The 20235-nt window shown below is 32.3% G+C and overlaps 1 protein-coding gene across 21 annotated transcripts in view; it reads right to left on the bottom strand.

Annotated features, from left to right (window-relative positions):
- The window catches only part of LOC143058355 (uncharacterized), a 295609-nt gene that overhangs the window by 217558 nt on the left and 57816 nt on the right, over positions 1 to 20235 (bottom strand). For 18 of the 21 annotated variants that reach the window (XM_076231837.1, XM_076231830.1, XM_076231829.1 and 15 more), the window contains 26 exons: positions 19927 to 20045; positions 19454 to 19578; positions 18774 to 18994; positions 18091 to 18387; positions 17125 to 17279; positions 15505 to 15792; positions 14959 to 15139; positions 14349 to 14536; positions 12924 to 13480; positions 12217 to 12548; positions 11539 to 11736; positions 10845 to 11132; positions 10111 to 10424; positions 8496 to 8754; positions 7675 to 7906; positions 7191 to 7336; positions 6116 to 6408; positions 5408 to 5895; positions 4801 to 5005; positions 4221 to 4353; positions 3844 to 4006; positions 3402 to 3532; positions 2965 to 3118; positions 2221 to 2322; positions 926 to 1066; positions 179 to 451 (listed from right to left, as the gene is read on the bottom strand). In XM_076231837.1, the coding sequence (XP_076087952.1) occupies positions 179 to 451; positions 926 to 1066; positions 2221 to 2322; positions 2965 to 3118; positions 3402 to 3532; positions 3844 to 4006; positions 4221 to 4353; positions 4801 to 5005; positions 5408 to 5895; positions 6116 to 6408; positions 7191 to 7336; positions 7675 to 7906; positions 8496 to 8754; positions 10111 to 10424; positions 10845 to 11132; positions 11539 to 11736; positions 12217 to 12548; positions 12924 to 13480; positions 14349 to 14536; positions 14959 to 15139; positions 15505 to 15792; positions 17125 to 17279; positions 18091 to 18387; positions 18774 to 18994; positions 19454 to 19578; positions 19927 to 20045 (5983 nt within the window). The remainder of the gene's footprint in view (positions 1 to 178; positions 452 to 925; positions 1067 to 2220; positions 2323 to 2964; positions 3119 to 3401; positions 3533 to 3843; positions 4007 to 4220; positions 4354 to 4800; positions 5006 to 5407; positions 5896 to 6115; positions 6409 to 7190; positions 7337 to 7674; positions 7907 to 8495; positions 8755 to 10110; positions 10425 to 10844; positions 11133 to 11538; positions 11737 to 12216; positions 12549 to 12923; positions 13481 to 14348; positions 14537 to 14958; positions 15140 to 15504; positions 15793 to 17124; positions 17280 to 18090; positions 18388 to 18773; positions 18995 to 19453; positions 19579 to 19926; positions 20046 to 20235) is intronic. The other 3 variants (XM_076231842.1, XM_076231846.1, XM_076231849.1) reach the window with 3 other exon arrangements.

Here is a 20235-nt window from a genome sequence, read left to right as displayed (position 1 = left end):
TATTACAAGTGAAAAGAAAAAGATAATGAAAATTATAATTCTATTTTCAGAGTATAAAGTGTAAACTTGCTAGTCATATACACTTAGTATAAAACAACAAAGTTTTGTTTACAATTACATCCTTTTTAATAAACTTGAACATTGCAATTGTTTATCATGCAGATAAAAAGAGATTAACCTTGGAGGACTTGGTAGTTTTACTCTCTTTTTGGTTGGTTTCTTTTCTGGCACCTTGTGTTTAGGAGCTGGTTGTGTTGGCCTATGGACTGGAGCTGCTTTCGCTGGTGGTATTGCTTCTTCTGGTGTCTCAAACATTCTCTTGGCATCAGCCACTGACTGAGGCATTAGCTCTTCCTCAACCTCCATTGGCTGTTCTGCTTGAGGAGGAGGAGCTTGAGGTCGAGGGGCCCAAGCAGGGCTTACCTTTTCCTCAAGGGGCTTAGCTCCAAGTCTGAGAGGAAAAAAATATCATTTTCATACCAGTCAAGAATTGAATTTTCAAAAAATATACATTTCAATGAGACTTTACTTTCCATTACAATGTAAAAACTTCAATATCAAATTAGAGAAGCACAAATCCATCATCTTCTAGTTATTGATTCTCTTCCTTTACAATTATATTACAAAATACTTCTAACTATAATTCAATATAACTTATTCCATTTTTTGGCAATCTTAAATTGTATTGATATATATTTCAATAAAATCCCATGCTAATAGGAAAAAGCACACAAAAAAACAGAAGAGAAAACGGATAAAAAGTGTTGAATTGAAAAAGGAAGGATAAATACAAATATATAGTATAATGTAACTTGGATTTTGTTTTTCATAAAATATTCAAGAACCATATTTTATTATGAGTTTTCTTAGTTTAGTTTAAACAATTTAATGATGGCATTTTCTAGCTACATCAAATTTGTCTAACCTTCTTCGTTTGGGTATAGGTGATGATTCAGCCGACATTGTGGCTGGTGTTGGTGGTGGTGGTCTTGGTGGTGCCAATGGTGATTGTTCAATAAACTTCTGAGATGGAGCAGTTTCCATTGGCTCAGTATCACTTAACATTCTAAAACACGGATTTTTAAATTACTTGAAAATATTCTTTTAATAAATTTCATATCTATTTGTCCTAAAAAATAGTTTAATTGATAAATAAGAAAGTTACTGTTACAGAGAAATCCTAAAATGATGAACTATAGACATTATTTATGCAGAAAGTATTTGTCGTAAATTTTACAAATATTCATCTAAAAACATTTCAGATTTTCAAATATGGGTGAAAGTTTAAGTTAAATAATAAAATCTTATTCTAAATGTTATTTAAAATATTTTTATTTTATTTACTTAATATCTTACATTAGAGAACTTGCATCTCAATTAGTTTTCTGTTGTTGACTAAATTCAACAAAAACATCTCCAAGCAGATCATTCATTAGTAAAGAAATTATTATTAATTTACTAAATAAAAGCAATATTCATAGCTAAATTTTAAGATTTTGTTATAAATTCTATCATCAGGTTCAGGAAGAATATCTTTATTAGTTTTGTTTGTGACAAATCTTCTCCAAGCAGGTCATTCATTAGTAATCAAAAATGTTAAAATTAATTCTACGATCTTTGCCAAAGACATATTTTCTTGACCTTATCAGTTTAACTAGTTTAACTAACTCAGAGTCCGATTTCACAGTATTGAAGAAAACTAGACTAGACTTTCTGTACAGGGTTAGAGGACTAAGGGTTAAATTATTTTACCTATTTTTCAAGTTCACATTACACATTGGGAATCTTAGACAATCTAACATGCTGTTAACGAAACTGTTCATACATGTTAAACATCTTCCTTTTCAAGGTCACTTTCACAAAAAGGTGAATTTGGGTTTGGTTTAAAATAGCAGGCTTGAATTGCAAAATAAGTCTACAATATAGTCTATACAACTTTTGGAAAAGTCCAACATGATTTTCTCTATTGCTTCATTTGATTCATATTTTTAATGCCTTTCTTCTATTCCATCACGAAACATATTTCCATTTAAGATCATTTTTTCTTTTTCTTTTCAAATTGTAATCAGAACTCAAATACATGCAAATAAACTACCATAACAACACAAATCACTAGCATTCAACAGAAATATCAGAATCCAACTGAAAGGCAAACATGGATGAAAACAAACAGTCAGGGACAAAACAGGAATCCAGATCATGCCAAACAACAATAGTAACCTCTTAGCTTCCTCATCAGGAACCAGTCTAAGAGTAGCACTAGCGCCCTCTGTTACATAGGAAATCTGTTGTACAAAGCCCTCCTTCTGGATGTCATAATGTCTGTCAAAAGGAAACAAGGATTAGAAGAAACAAGAGCAAATTTTTAAAAGCTGAAAAAGATGAGATCTTCTTTTGCTGACTGCTCTTTCAATAATTTCAGAAGCAAAGACAGGACAAGTCCTTATTTTACATAGACAAGAAAGAACAGTTTCAATGATCTATTTTCAGCTACTCTTTGTTTACTCAACATATGATAAGTATGTATTGCTATAACATTTAACCCCATCTTTCTTTTCTTTAATTATAAGATGAGTGATACTTTACAAAGTACAATGTAATTTACAAGCTTGCCTTTTTAGCACAGTAACCATACTATATTACAGAAACACTAATTTTATGAAGAGTATTTATGATTCTTTCATCTCATTCATGTACAAAATGCAAGAATTTCTTACTATATTGTACTACCATAGATCATTGTGTATAATATAGAACAGAACACAAAAGTATATTTATTATTGGCAAATATTCTCAGATAAAACATTGTCCTATTTAACTATAGTATAATCAAAACCAGATCCACTGGGATCCATCCTTTGAGAAAAAACAAACTCATTTGGGGGATTTATGTATTCCAAAATCTGTTGTCATTTTTATTTTTCTCACCCGAAATGAGTTTCTATTATATAAATGTTGACTTACGGTGGTGAGTCTGTCCTTGGTGTGATCGGCTGTGGTTTTGGTGTAGGCCTGAGGACCACAGGTTTAGGAGCAGGTTCTGGTACTTCTTTAACTGGGGAAACTTGTTTCTTCTGTATTGTGATTTTCTTCTTTGGCTCTGGTTTCTTAACCTCAGCTAAAAATAGTCATGATTAATCTTACAATTACAACATTTACTTCCAAATGCTATAGTCAACCATTTCCAGACATATATACAAACATTTCTTCAAGTTATTTCATTGAAAATAAAAATAATACAAATGTAGTCTTATTCATTGAATTTAGCAACAAAACTTTTCCACTTTCTTTTAAAAACACATCATCAATTAGGCAAAAATTTAAGTCATTTAACATCGGTAATACAACCAATCGTCAGCCTTTGTCACATCCTTTGTCACATCAAGGATATGAATACTTACATTTGACTGTCAGTTTCCCTCTGGTTGTAGCTGTTCCAGCCACATTAGCAGCAGAACACTGGAACCAGGCAGAATCAAATGGTTCTACTGTATCAATGGTCAGTGTAGATCTGCCCCCTTCTGTCTCAATCCTAGCAAATATCAGGTTTAGTTATTATGTATTCTTTTATAATGTATTAGATAAAATTACAGTAAATGGGTGAGCTCATAAAATTTTGTAAGAAATATGTTGCTAAGAATTTTTTATCAACTATACCCGAAATTAAATCAGTCAAATTCTAAATATTAAGTTGTTTTTGGTGTTAAACAATTGATACACAAGTTAAAGTTGAATATCTATCATTACAAAGATGTAGTTCACTTTTTTCACTAGGAGTATGTTATTTCATAAATGTATTTAATGTTTAATACAATCAATGTGCTAATATTTAAAAATTCTTACCTGTAAGGTTTGTTTGGGATCAGCATCTTGCCATCCTTCTGCCAGCTTATCATTGGCTGTGGTATGCCAATCACCTGACATCTCAAGGTTACTGGTTGACCTTCACGGATATTGAAGTTTTGTATCCTTTCTACAAATCTGGGTGGTTGCATTTGTTCTTTTTCTATAAAATATCAGATGGGGATGATTAAAACCAATTTACTTTTATATTTAAAATTGAAAATTCTATTTTTAAACTATACTCACAATCTTTCAATTACTTCATTTTATCCAATCTACAATTTAGTGCTTTTCATTTACCCTAATAATATGTCTTGACGCGTAGATACAAGTTTTTGACATCACATCAGTAAAAAATATAATAAAAGGAAACTTACCCAGGATTTTAAGCTCCACTGTAAATGAGTTTTCACCTGCCTTGTTATTAGCAAGACATGTATAATGTCCGGAATCGTTTCTGGAAGCAGCCAGAATGATCAGGGAGTTCACTCCATCTTCATTGACAACAATCTATTACAAGAAATAATTGATATAGTTAAAACATATTATATACTATTATATGCTTTTCCATTATAATTTTTACAGTTCCATTCTTAAATCATGAATTTTATGTCTTACATTTATTCTCAGAATTTGCTTTTAATTATTTCCTTAACATTATGTTGCTTAGTCTTTGAGTTTTTTTTCTGATGTTTTCCAGAGTGTTGTTTGTATTTTTTTCTTTTAATAATTAGTTGTCCGTTTCCTTTCCTACTTAAAGATCTGATCTAGTTGTAAAGTTAAATTTCCATTGTTCATCATTGAAGACTTTATATAACTTTAAAACTTAGGTACAGTAACCCTAAATCATGCTGTTTCACCTGACCAAACTTGGATTTGAATAATTTTAATATACCATCTTTTATATTCTATTGAGATGAATTGACATTTCTATGGTCATTACTGTTAACCTCTCACCTTGTGTTGGTCATCATTGTGAACTTGTACATCATCCCTGTACCATGTCAATTCTGGAGCTGGACGTCCAGAAACAAGGGTATCAAATCTAACAGTGTTACCCTCTCTAACTTCACGGTCCTCTGGGACTTTCTTAAACAGAGGTCTAGATAAGGCCTCCATGATGCCTCCCTCTTCTTCAGGGCGCTTGTCCTTATCTTTGTCACTGAAAATTAAAAAAAAGATTTTTATTATTATTAAATTTTTTAATCCAATTGATGCATGCAGAACAATAAATATAAAATATAAATTCATTAGTCACAAATGTATACTATGAGCTGCAAGGCACATTTCAATGTATTGAATTCTAAATTATACCCATATTAAAGGAGTGAGAACAAACAGGCTCTTACCCAATTGAATTCAACAATTAGCAAAAACTCATGAATTATAGTAAGCAATAAAATACAAATAGGAAATTTTTAAATTAAAAAACCAATGTCTTGATCTATACCACACATACAACTATATGAAACAACTAGTGGTGACAAAATATGTCTAATTCAAGATTTCTGACAAATTAAAATTAATAGTTTTTTATAATAAATATTATTGTTATGACACTTACACTCCAAGAATTTTGTCTAAGGCTTCCTTTCCAACAAATGATGTTGAATCAATATTTCCTATACTATCAACATACAGTTCACTAGAACATGTGTCCTTTCCTGAAGAGTTCACAGCCAGTACTGTATAATGTCCAGCATCTTCTGGTAAAGCCATTCTGATGCGTAATGTACTGTAGCCATCTTTATTATATTTCATCTCGTAACGAGTGCTACGTTTTATTCTCTGGCCATTTTTATACCAAGCTACTTTTGGACGTGGTCTTCCTGTGATGCGACAAACAAATGTTGCATCAGATCCTTCAAGTAATCTAAAATCTTTAAGTTCCTGCACTATTTTAGGTGGTGCAGGAGCACTTGGTTGTACTCTGTCTGTTGTTACATCAGATTCATACTCAGATGTTTCAGTCTCACTAGAGAATTTGATATGGCCTTCTTTGTAAAACTGTCTCTGCATCAAACTTTGTTCAAATCCAGTTGGAGTAAATTCCTGTCAAAATATAATAATTCAAATTAAAAACTTGAACAAAGAAACAAAAAATGAATCAACAAATAACATTAAATTATTTTTAAATGAAGTCATACATTTTCAAGCACAAACATTCTGCAACATCTTTTCTGTTATATGCAATGAAATCTTTAAGAATTCTGCTGATTTGATGAAATCATTATATTTTTGCAGATATCAAATAAAATGACAATGTACATACCAAAGTAGATGTTACAATAGGAACTTCTCTTTCCTGAGATAGTCTGTATTGTATGTTGGTCTCAAGATTTCTTTCAGATCTTGGAACAAAGAAGTCTGATCGTTTACGAGGTTGTGCCATCTCTTGCTGTTGTTGCCACGGTTTGACCGGCTGTTGTGTGACATCTGGCTGCTGGTACCATGGTCTAGTTGGCTGCTGTGTCATCTCTGGCTGTTGTTGCCATGGTTTTAATGGTTGCTCAGTAACCATTGGTTGCCATGTCTTTGGTGCTGGAGGTGGTGGTGCCATTTTTTCTGTAAACAAAATTTAGAATCTATAAAAGCTTTGGAAAGCTAAATTTCTAAATTTATGAACTTGATTCAAAGTATTTCAAAATGTTTTCATTTTTTAGTTCAACTTTGGTAGTTTATTTTCAGCTGACAATTTCAGTTGAAAACAAATGAAACAAGAATGTGTCCTCAGTACACGAATGCCCCACTCGCACTATCATTTTCAATGTTCAGTGGACCGTGAAATTGGGGTAAAAACTCTAATTTGGCATTAAAATTAGAAAGATCTTATCATAGGGGACATGTGTACTAAGTTTGAAGTCGATTGGACTTAAACTTCATCAAAAACTACCTTGACCAAAAACTTTAACCTGAAGCGGGACAGACGGACGGACAAACGAACGGACAGACGGACGGACGAACGAACGGACGGACGAACGAACGGACGGACGGACGCACAGACCAGAAAACATAATGCCCCTAGGTGGGGCATAAAAATTTCCTAATGTCAACTATTATCTTCTATATAGTTGTATAAGTGCACCTAATGAGGCATACAGTAAATTACAAAGTAAAAGTTAAGCATTGTATATTATACCATCAGGTGGTATAAGTGTGGCTTACTTTCAGGTGGTATAAGTGTGGCTTACTTTCAGATGGTATAAGTGTGGCTTACTTTCAGATGGTATAAGTGTGGCTTACTTTCAGATGGTATAAGTGTGGCTTACTTTCAGATGGTATAAGTGTGGCTTACTTTCAGATGGTATAAGTGTGGCTTACTTTCAGATGGTATAAGTTTGTCTTACCTTCTGGCTGTATAAGTGTGGCTGTGGTGTCTGTCTGTCCCATCAAGTTAACAGCAGTACATGTGTACTGTCCTACATCATCAGGTTTACTATTGACAATAGTCAGAGTTATTCTTCCTGTATTCTCATCTATTGTTATCCTGTATCTGCAAAATATCAACCAATCATTTATATCTGGACAAATTTTAAACACACTTTTAAAATATCAAAAGATGACCAAAAGTACATAAAATTTCCTAGATTATCACATTTATCATTGATTTTTCCAAATAGTGGCAAATAAAACATATTTAAGTAACATTAGCAATAATCCTTTATCTTTCAAATTTCTAAAAACCTGCCCTATAATTAGTGGCTCATACTATTTTGAAAGTCTTGGTTCTTTTCATAACACCTGAGGAAAAATTATTATGATAACATTGTTTCCAATGAAAATTGTACTTTACACTATTCCAGTGTCTTCAATTTGAATAGGTATACAAACCTTTGGCTAACCCTGATTGGGAATCCCCGTTTTCTCCAGGATACATCTGGGAAAGGTTTACCAGTTACAGTACAATCAAAAACTGTATTGGTGCCTTCTTTAAGTTTTTGGTTTTGTGGTAATTGTGTAAAGCGAGGAGCTTCAGGCTCAATGGGGGATGGAATTCTCTCCTCCCTTGTTGGAGCTTTGTCTGCCTTGAATGCTTCACTCACTGGTGACATGATTGGTGATCCTGAAGTAGAACAGTGCAATCAAACCTTAATTACGTCAGTCAGAAATATTTACATCATTTGTTTAACAGAATGTTAGTAAAAAGTGGTAAAGTTAAACAAAAACAACAATGATGTGCAATACATATTATTTAAGGAATGACTGTAATATTTTTTCTGTCTATGAAGAAATAACATAAAAATTTGGTGCACACTGAATAATGCGCGTAGCGGGTTATTTAACAGTGTGCGCCACATTTTTTTTGTTATTTTTGTTATTTTAAATAGACAGAAAAAATATTACAGTCATTTCTTATAATTTAATTCTAAAATCCATTTTAAACCGTAGAATACCATGAAAAAACGTATATGACGTCACAGTCACATGACTAAATTCTGTCTATGGGCTGATAACAAAATAATGTCAGCCAATCAGAAGACGTGTTACATCCAAAATTAAATTATAAATCATATAATACATAAAATATATAAATTTAAGGAACATGTAGTGCTTTTTGTTTGTTTATTTTTTTTTTTTACGTATGAACAATGACATGCACAGTTTTTATGGAAAAAAAATTATTTGGATCAATGATAAAAATTCTGACTTACTTTGAACTTGTAGTTTAGCCTGTGTTGTATCTGACCCGTCAGCATTGGTAGCAATAACCTTGAACACACCAGAATCTTCTGGGAAGGTCTCAGCAATGCTAAGTCTGCACACTCCATTGTCATAAGTTATCTCGTAGTCTGGAGAGCTCCTGACAACAACATCATCTCTGTACCATTTAATAATAGGTTCTGGATGAGCTTCGACACGAGCTTCAAATACAACAGGCTCACCTTGGTCTACATTCTTGTTCTGTAGTGGCTGTAATTAAAATATAGTTTTGTTAAATAGTTGACATCCAAACTGGTAACAAACAGGGTTTCCGCTGGCGGTAGCCATTTTCGCGAATAAATAATAATTGTGGCGATTAAAATTCCTCATTGGCGAAAGAATTTGGCGAAAGAAATATATATATATAACGATTTATTTTCAACCATCTTGTTTGTTTACTTTTTTTCGGATTTCTCAGTCTTTACCTGGTCAGACAATGCTCGGAATTCACCTTGAACTCGTTAAGATTTTGACAGAAAAACAATAATCAGCTGATTGCATTTGATGCCTATCGAGATCAAAGGACTAACTAATAAATGTTTTGATTGTAATGACAAATAATATGGTTGAATGGCGTTCGTTACATGTCACTAAAAGGATCAATTAACCACTTTCAACGTACATGTTTGAAGCAAAATTTTGACGACTCCTCTCCTTCTTTTAATGATAGTCCAGAAAAGAAAACATGAAGAAAAATGTTCAAAAGCAAGAAAGGTCTCTAATTTAAAACTTTGATATTGATAATTGATTTGAGTGGGTACTTTAAAGTCTCAGTGACACACGTGTTTCAAGCATAGTTTTACTTACACATGTATTTACGATGGTCTAGAAAAAAAACTGTCGTTATGAAGAAATTTATTTATTATATTCAATAGGTTGGGAACAACCCCTCGAATGAAAATAACCCTTCAATGTTATGACTACACCTTACATAAGGGATCAATGTCATGTGATAAAAAAACTTTTTGTTTTGTTGTAAAAAACACTTCTTAGTACAAAAGAACACATGTTATTATTTTTTTTAAAACTTTCCCAAAGAACTGTGACATCTTTCAGGTAACCAAGATTTTTTTATATTCCAGGATTTATATCTTCTTTAATTTCAAAAGTAAGTGGCCCCCTTCTTTTAAAGTTGTTCAAAATATAATCAATTTTCCCTATACAGTTCTTTTTTATAAGGTAAATGTTTAGCATTTATTTATTACAATACAGACTGTAAGAATAGTTTTAGAGAATAGTCTTAGACAGCAATGAGGCAAAGTAATCTTATTTAGGTTTGAGTGGGGGATTCAAAAGAAAGATATATTTGTGTCACATGGCGAAAAAAATAATAAAGTGGCGAAAAATATATTGTTTTGGCGAAAGAGGTGGCGAAAAAATAATTGACCCAGGGGAAACCCTGGTAACAAATATCAAATCATGCATACAGGAAATCTGACTTAACTAACTTGAATATATGATATATATCATAAAAATAATATGTGTTCAAAAAATATTTAATGAAATTACAAATAGCATTTTTTTTTTGTTTATTTTGTATGAAGAAAATAATCTACATAAATGAACCTGAGTAAATCTTGGTTTCTGTTTAGGTGTAACTTGTACTGGTTCTCCAGCAGGTAGTCTGAAGGTTTGCTCGTAGGTAGGCATATCTGGTTTCCTGCCCATTTCCATTTTAACTTCTTCTCTGTACCTCTGGTCACGAGGTGATACTTCACGTGGAGATTCTGTCTTCTTAACAAAGTCTGATGGGAGTTGTAGTTTCCTGACTTTAGGTGTTGGCTCCTCTGGAGCAGATCGTGCTGCTGGAGCTCGCTTAGGCTCAAATCTCTCCTCAGTTACAGGCTGAGGTTTATCAGGAACTGATTCTTCCATTGGAACTGTAACCACATATTCTTTGTTATTAATACTTATTTTACTAATAACTGAAGATGGTTACAAACAGAATTTTTTTCAGATTTTTTTTTTATATCTTACTTTATGTTGACAAATCACAGAAATTTCATATCATGCAAGTGCTGTTTGACAAAAACAAACCACATATGAGGTGAACACATTCTGTATCATTAAGTAAATAGGCATATCCCGAGTTAAAAACACATTACAAAAATTGTTAAAAAAAAAAGTATCATGATTTAAAAAAAATACTGCAAAAATTCTTATCAATTATGAAAGCTATTTAAATTAAAAACCTCATATGATATTAGATCATAGTGTTTACAAAGTGCTGACACAAGGTAATTCTGATAAATAACACTGATCACGTCTCTGTTGCAAGCCACTAATATTTAAATGCCTACCTTCAATCCTAAGATTAGCTGTACATTGAGTTTGTCCAGCAGGATTTTTAGCTTCAACAGTATATTGTCCAGCATCTTCACAGAATACTTCAGGGATGCACAGAGAGTGTATATCATCTTCCTGGACAAGTTCAAAGTCTGGTGAACTTGTGATCTTAGATCCATCTTTGTACCATGTGATTTCTGGGGGAGGTTGTCCAGCCACACGAATTGTGAAGCGAACAGGTTTTCCCTCCTTTACAGTCTGTGTCTGTGGTCTCTGTATAAATGATGGTGGTACCATTGATGCTAAAAAAAACAAACAAAATCATAATGTTAAGTAAATTCTTCTTCAATTCCTCTTTCATCATTTCATCAACAATTTTGATTTCTTTTTATAGTTTGATTATTTTCCTGCAAAACTTGATGAAGTAATATATCTTCACTTCTACATTTTGAAATAAGCTCTCTATAGCTTGCTGTGCAGTGTGAGCGAAGGCTCCGTGTTGAAGACCTAATTTTGACCTATAATGGTTTACTTTTATAAATTGTGACTTGCAGTTTCCAGTTGTCTCACTGGCACACATACCACATCTTCTTATATATATCTAAAGTAATAATAGTTCCAAAAGAATTATGGTGAAGAATTCCTATGATTTTTCAATACAATAAAATAGCAGGAATAATCTGTTGCTATAATCATGTTAAAGCTTACCTTTGACAATAAGTTCTGCAGAACTTGAGGCTTGGCCAGCCATGTTCCTAGCTGTACATTTGAACTGTCCTTGATCTTCAGGGAAAGCTTCAGGAATATTTAGAGATACACGTCCATCATTGTACGATATCTCAAAATCAGCCTTATCTGTAAGTTCTTTTCCTTCACGGTACCATTTGATACTTGGTTCTGGTTTACCTAAAAATTAATATACATATTTTTTATCAACATTAAGTATTTTTCTAGACATACGCCACATATTGATGATAACCATGAAAAGCTCTTTAATGTCCAGTGGTAAATTCAGTAGAAAACATATTAATGAGATATGAAACTAAACTCTAATATGTACTAGAATGGCAAGATTACCTGAATGTTGAAAGTTCTAATACTAATTCACAAGATAAAATTCACTAATTCACAAGATAAAATTCAACAAGAAGACATTTCACCCTACCCAGAAACTCTTTTCTGACTCTGAGTTGTCCAGTCTTTGCTCTTTATTCTAAATGCTGCATGCTAAGCTGAGATGAAGCAAATACCAATTTACAAGTCATTGGTTACCATTTCCGTTAATATATTTTTTACCAAATTTCTTTCAACTATAAAGAAAACCTGCTACATTCATGAAGCTCTTTCAGCTTTCCAATGATTTTATTAAACTGAAATCACACTTACCAGATACAACTCCTTCAAATGTGACTCTAGTTCCTTCCATAGTTTCTATGTTTTTCAAAGCCTGTACAAATTTAGGAGGTACAGGTACAGCAATGGTCAAATCTACCGGCTGGAATCTGGGTTTGACATCGGTCTTTAGTGTGGTAGCATGTGTTTCTCTGGTCTCTATTGGTCTGATATCATACTGTGGTGTAACATCAGTGGTTATTGTAGTGCTATGTTGTTCTAAGGATGGTATGTATGTGGGCTGTTGTGTCTCTTGTGTCTCTATGAAACGACTGATTCTTGTCTCATGTGAAGATACGGTTTCTGTTTTTGACACACGTCTTGTCCTATAAATAATTTTTGATAAAAATGCATTTTATTATTGATTTAATATTAAAGCAGAACTAATTTAACTATAAATTCATTTGAATTCAATAGATACTGAAATTACTAACTATTACAGATTTGTACTGAAATATATATAACTTTTCAACGGCTTGTGATAATAAGACATCAATATTATCCTATTTTGTATTAAATAGTAAAAACACTCAATTATTTCATTTTTGTACATATTTCTTATATATGTATATATATATATATATAATAATCAAGGCGTTTACTTTATAGATTTGGAGTGTTCCGCATGAATTTTTAAATTCAGTAAAGTGCTTTGGTCTCACGAAATTCACAAAGTATTATTTTCATTTTCTTATACTTACATTTCAGAACTTCCAAATATTCTGGTTTTAGGTATGGTTGATTCTTCCTCCACAAAGAGATAGGCAGAACATGTTGCCTTGCCAAGAGGATTTTCTGCTGTAATAGAAAACCGTCCAGAATCTTCATCAAATGTCTCTGGGATATGTAATGTATGTCTGGTACCTTCCATTTTGATGATGTAGTCACGTGACACAATTGGCATTCCATTGAAATACCATGTGACTTTAGGTTTAGGACTGCCAGATATTGAACACTCGATATTTACTGGTTCCCCAGCATTGACTGTCATATCATGGAAGAGTCTTTGGAACTCAGGAGGGGATTGTTCCAGTTCTTTCTTGACTAACTTTGTTTCCTGAGATTCCTTGGTTTGGATCATTTGTCTCATTTTCATGACTTCTGATGTCTCCATTGGTTCTGGTGTTGTCTTTACAGACAGTTTAGCATAGGACTTAGCTTCTCCCACCATATTTACTGCCTTGACCATGTAAGTTCCTGTGTCTTCTACAAAGGCTTCTGGGATTGTCAAGTTATGTACATCAGCAAAGGCTGTCACCTGTAAAAGACAATGATTTATTAAATTTTAATTTGTAATTTTTATCATTGCTTTGATATATCACTGTAAACCAACTTATTTTCGCAAGTAGAAAAAATACGTGAATTTAAATCATCGCGAATATGTAAAACTTCCCTTATTCCTTATTAAACTTCATCAAGTAAATCAGAAAATCACGAAATTAAATACCCGCAAAGTGGTCTAGAAAGGGTAAAATGCGAAATAAAGTATCTGCGAAAATAAGTTGGTTTACAGTACTTCATAATCAAGTAATTCAGAGTGTTTGACTTCAACTGACCACAAAAGACAACTCAGAGTCAACACAAGTACCTGGTATGAATCATGTAATATAAAAATATTGTCATCTGAATGGAAAATGGATATCAAGGAAAGAAGCAATAATTTTCATGGTTACTTTGAAAATGTAATAATCATAGGCCGAGTTCACTTGAAACTCTTCAGTCGACTTTAGAGTTAATAGATTATCACGTGAACGCACTAGAGTTGATATTCGGAACAACTCTAAGTAACTCTAGGGTAAGGTCCTCACCAAGCATAAAAAATAAAATATTCTCATTGGTTTGACCTCATTTAAGGGTTTCTCGAGTTTAACCCTGGCTCGGTGAGGGTTGGAACCAGGGTACGAAGGGTTAACTCGAGTAGTTCCAGTAAAATAGTTTTGTTGAAACCTGAGTTAGTAAATTTAACTCGAGAGTTTCAAGTGAACTCGGCCATAAGGTGGTTTAGTCAAGTATACCTATGGCAGCCCTTTTATATCAATACCAAGGAGATAGAACTCATGCAATATCCAGCATAAACCAGATTTTACCCTGACATTCATGGCTACTCATTAATTTGTATGTTTTACCTGATAGTCAGGTCCAAGTTCAATTGGTTTTCCATCCTTGAACCACTGGACATCTGGGATAGGATGACCTGTCACCCGACACTGTAGACATACACGATGACCGGACTGGACATTCAGATCACGCAATAATTGTGTGAATTTTGGAGGTGTGGCCTCATTAACTGAAGCATCACTCAATTCACTCAGAGCTAAAAAAAAAAAATAAAAATACAAAAAATGGTTATTAAATTTGAATGTTAATAAAAAGATATTTTTTTTTAAATATCATACATGAACATTTTGAGCAAAGACATTAGTATAGAGATTATACCTTTTATATACTATAATGTATTATCATTACCTCAACAAGTTTTGACATCATTATTACAGTTATACACAAATAAACTAAAATTACAACTGCAGCTTGTCTGTATTGGTAAAGTACCTGAAAAGAAGAACTGTTCCACACTAGGCGCATTATGCTGAATTTGAGCGAAGATTTCATTATAAAAAGCTTAGAAATTGTTCTGTCTTACAGTGGTGTTTCTGAACTGGACAAACTCATCAGAAAACTATTCAAAACATCATGTATTCTACAACTTAAATAAATAAATTGCCTATGGAAACTTACGTTCTACATGTAGTTTGGAGACGGTTTGATCATTTCCGTATGGATTACGTGCTTCACATCTGTATACACCAGCATCCTCTAGGTATGCTTCCTGGATACTTAGTGTACAACGATCTCCTTCAAACAACAGCTGGATGTCTTTAGATTCCTTCACAGGTTTATCATTGTGGAACCATACAACCTAAAGATATATATGTCTTTATAATATTTTTTTGTACATGCAATTTTTAATTAGAAAAAAAGGATAACTTAACATGAATATTTTCTATTTGTTTATAAATGTATGATAAGAAAATAACAAAAAAAACTTGACTATATGCTCTTTAAATTTTCTTATTTTGTCGTCCCAAATTGTTTAAGTGACAGATTAAAATTTCCTACATAATTTTTCACCAAGAATCGATATCTAATTATACAATATCAGTAAAATTCAGTGTTTATCAAAATCATTGATTTACTTCTGAAGCTACTTGACAAACAAAATAACTATGAACAAAAGATTATTGTTCAGACAGAATTATCATAAATCACATATAGAGTACTTACCTCTGGTTCTGGATGTCCAACAAGAACACAGTCCAGTCGGACACGGCTTCCTTCCATGGCTTCTCTAGCTGGGGCTAGTTTCTGCGTAAAACTAGGAGCCATTGGTTCATTTTCTGCTGAGGCTTGTGACATATCCTCTGCAGCACTGGAGTAGAAACTTTCTACGTTAACTTGACAAGTTTTCTGTATTTCTCCTGCAGCATTCTGAAGGATAACAGTATAGGATCCTGAATCCTCAGGGTAGGCTTCTGTTACTTGTAATGTGGTTCTATTGATCTCTATTGTGATCTATAAATAAATAAATAATAACTTTAATGTTTGTAAAATATGATGGATTTAGCGCTTTTTGGTTACTTTTCCTTGAATCCTTTCTGTGATTATTTTTCATATCATGCTTTTCTCTTGACATAGAAAATTAAAGCTATAGTGCCTAACAAGATTGTGTGAGGTAGACGAAATTGACCTTAAGACGATCGTATTGTCTTTTGATGTCCAAAAATAGTCAGATCATACATATAAGAACTTTATCTAATGACTACATAAATTTGGGATTTATTATTATTATAATATTCGAATGAAACTGAAAAATGTATTTTTTTGTTAGGATAAACAACTTTTTACTTGGCTTAGCCGTGCGTAAAATGTTTTTCTGCATTTATCTTCGAAAAATGGCGTTTTTAATGGAATAGAACATAAAAACAGTAAACTTTCCCTTTTTTCTCCCCAATAGGTTTTCAAAAATATTTTATCTAATGTGAATTTCGGAAAATTATGTGAAAATATAAAAAAATGGCAACTGTTACCTTTCATACCTTAAGTTTCATTGATAAAACGTAATATGGACTGGTCCAGTGTCCAGTATGCAGGTCATTTAATTTACTGTACACATTCACCCACGGTCTGATTTAATCAATTATTATATACTCGTATGAAAAGCATGAACAGTTTGAGGGTAATCAAAAAGAACGTAATCCAATCAAATTGCATAACAATGTCCAGTCCACATTATAAGAAGTAATAGGTAGGGAGAAAATGACAGATATTTCAAGTTGATATTTATGCAATAACAAATTAAAATTTGTCGACCAATTTCAAAAATATATCGTTCTGTATTGGTATAGTTTTCGGACCTTTCATTGGCGTATTTAAAGCTATAAAAAGTTTGAGCTTCAAAAGTTCACACAATTATTGACTTTATACAGAAAATTTGTCCTTGTAAAACATTTAATAGTTCACAAATGGTATGTGAATTTAAAGTAAAATTATTTCTTAAAACACTGCAAACAAATTCATTCATATTGATAAAGTGGTATCGTCATAAAGTGCTTTGAAATGAACAGTGGTATAGCAAACATCGAATTCCCTCTCAAAATGTTATCACACACTATAGTATCTGAGGCTCATTATCAAGTGTATTTTTTCTCAGTCAAGCTAAAGAGAATCCTTAGAGGTGCTTATCTAATTTACATTATATTAAACATGAATTGAGTTGTAGATTATTTAAATAAATAATTTAATAACAATGTATTTCTTCTTATATTAACTGCAGAAAAATGTAAAACATAGAGCAAGTACCTCATGGCTTTTTTATAAGTTCAACTCATTATGAGCAACATTTACCTTGAAAACAGATGATGGTACAACTCTGTCTTGACCTCTGAACCATGCCACTTCTGGTGTTGGTGACCCCGAGAATATGACCTCTATTTTAAAACCTTTGCCCTCTGGCATGCTGATATCATTGGTCATTTGATGTATCACTGGTCTGTCTAGAGCTACAAAGGAAAATATTACATATAGTGTCAACTCATTTTTAAACGTTGCATTTACTTCTAGATTTTTAAAAATAGTAAACTTTAGATTTACATTATTTTTCTTCAGTTCCAAGTAATTTGAAACAGTGTTGAGAGGATAGAAAACTAGTAGAGATATAAAAGAATCTAAATTTTTTGCTTTCTTTTATTTTATATTTTTCATTCTGGATGTTTTTATTTTTAATTTGAAAAAAAAAATGTCTCGGACTGAACACAACTATTGATAAGAAAATGCTTTCAAAGTACAACATACTTAGACTTCTGTATAGCAAAAGTACAACATACTTAGACTTCTGTATAGCAAAAGTACAACATACTTAGACTTCTGTATAGCAAACGTTTATTAAAAAATAAATAAATCACACCACAACATAAAATTATACTGCAAAAAAATGAATTTTTAACATGCCACCTTTGCTTGGAAGGATAAAAAAAATAAATAGGAAGGTATTTTGCAAGCATATAAAAAATTACAACATAAGGGTGGTTAAAATCAAAACTGGTCACTCAAGTGCAAAAATAGAGGAGATACATAAAATGTTTTGTTTTATATACAAATATCATTCATGCTAAAACACTCAGATGAAAACTTTCATAGTTATACCTCAACTAACGATATCAACAGCTCTGTAAATAACTTTCAAAATAATATGTAAGCCATGCTTTTCAAAACTCAAATTTGTTTTTTTGTTTAACTTAAACAACAGGCAGGATTGAAAATGGGTCAAGCATGCCTGGAACACAACATGCCTAGATTAGAATAGGCGCTTACGGACTACATTAAGGCGGGCAGATGATGCGGCCTCCCCTCCAGGATTATTGGCCCTGCATGTATAACGGGCACTGTGGTGACGGCCTATTTTGCGTATCTTGAGGCAACATGTGCCATTGATCTTAGTCATTACGTATTCTGGTGAATTGTCAATACTTAAATCGTCTTTTTTCCAGGATATGGTGGGTGATGGGATACCAGTCACATGACATTCAAATGCAAATGGGGCATCCTCTAAAACATCAACTGATTTCAAATTCTTTGTGAAATCAGGTGGTATAATTTGTTGGTGCATTTCTGAAATAGATTTGATCATTCAGGATTTGAAAAGGTCAGAATATGTTTTCTTACACCAAAATTTACAGATCGACACAGTTATCCAGGTAGGTAGTTAGGATCTTAATTTTACTACTATTGACTGACTTTTAGCAATTTTTAGTAAAATACAAAATTTAGTACAGACAATTTTTCAAGAAAGATTTATATATAAATTCTATTAGGGTCTATACTTTTAATAAGCTAGTTTTACCAGTAGTAACTGATTTTGTTGTATTTTACTAACACTAACTTCAAATATTTAAAAAAATATATACTTTTTACATATAATATCCAACATCTGACCTCAGAATCTAAGTCTTTTTTATATCCTCAAATTCAATTGTAAGACAAAATAATATACCGACCTCTAACAGTAAGATGAGCTGAAGATTCTGCAGATCCAAGGTAGGTATTAAACTTGACCGTGTATCGGGCAGTGTCTTCAGAAAATGTCTCTTCAATGGTCAGTGTGGCAATGCCATCACTGTATCGTGTCTCATAATCAGGACTGTTTAATGGCATATTATCCTTATACCATATAACTGTTGGTTGTACGGGAGTATCCACATGACTTTCAAATGTGAATCTGTAAGGAAATAGAAATTAATTTTAATGTGGAAATATAAAAATACTAACAATCATATGTGCAACTGTATGCTAACAAAGCAAAAAAGTGTATCCAAATATGTCATGTGTAATAGTCAATAAATGTAGTGAGTATAAATAGAGAGCTGTATTCAAGTCAATAAAAATATAATATTACTGTATGATTTCAGTAATGGCACTATTACATAGGCTTAATATTCATTGTCAGTTTTTGAAGTAAAGGTATATCCATGAAATATCATAAATAACAACTCCATTCAGTTATAAAAAATACTCTAAACAATATCTTAATGATCGTTTGCGTATAATTTGACTTTTTTCCAGTAAAGAGCCAAAGCATTACATTACATGCATTACATTACTCCATTACATTTCAATATATTTAGAGAGTAGAGGGATCATGAATCAAAGGATCATAACAGTGGATTACTCTTCTTACTTTTCTCCTTCTACAACTTCAGCATTCTGTAAGTGTTTCAGTATTTTTGGGGGTGACCTCTGTGCTGAGGCAGTTACCATGACTTCCATCGGCTGAATTGCTTGTTCAGCGACTGGGGGACCAACCTTCAAATCAAAATATAAAAGAGGTAATGAAAGCTTATCAGAATACAAAAATGTATAAATTAATTGAATAAAATATATTGCAAAAATTAGAATAAAACAAAAAGTGACTTATTTTTAAACTGCCATAGAAATGGATCCAATTGTAATCAATCAAGAAAAGATTTCAAATAACCTTATTCTTAATTCTAAATTTACTAACTGTCTTATATTATATAAAACTATATAAATTAAAAAAAAAATTTTCAAAATATTTCAAGATAATGTTTAAAATATTCATTCTATTACAGTTATGTATATTGTTTAAATTAGAAAATAGATCTATAACATGGGTTATCTGTTATGACCTACCTCTCTTTCTTGGAGGTTGTGTTTAATATTAGTTACTTGATTACTGGCCTGCTGGAGCGATTGCATCAAGTCCTCATTCTGTGCAAATATATCATGCACACGACTGGGGCCCTCATTGCCTACAAAAATAAAACATTTACATAAATATTGCTTTCAAAGTAAATGATTAAAGACTTTCATTTACTTCAGCTACATCCTATTTAAAATGTTTCCCAAACTTTGAAAAGGAATATACCTATAAGTGCTTTCTAGCAATGTGAAGGTGAATTTCAATGTTCTTTTTAGCTCTTTTTTTGTCATATTGCTCCT

Source organism: Mytilus galloprovincialis, chromosome 14 (genome assembly GCF_965363235.1).
Source record: "Mytilus galloprovincialis chromosome 14, xbMytGall1.hap1.1, whole genome shotgun sequence".
In the NCBI taxonomy this organism is placed as follows: Eukaryota; Metazoa; Mollusca; class Bivalvia; order Mytilida; family Mytilidae; genus Mytilus; species Mytilus galloprovincialis.
The sequence above is the reverse complement of the archived record's forward strand: the minus strand, read 5'-3'. Positions and strand labels throughout refer to the sequence as shown.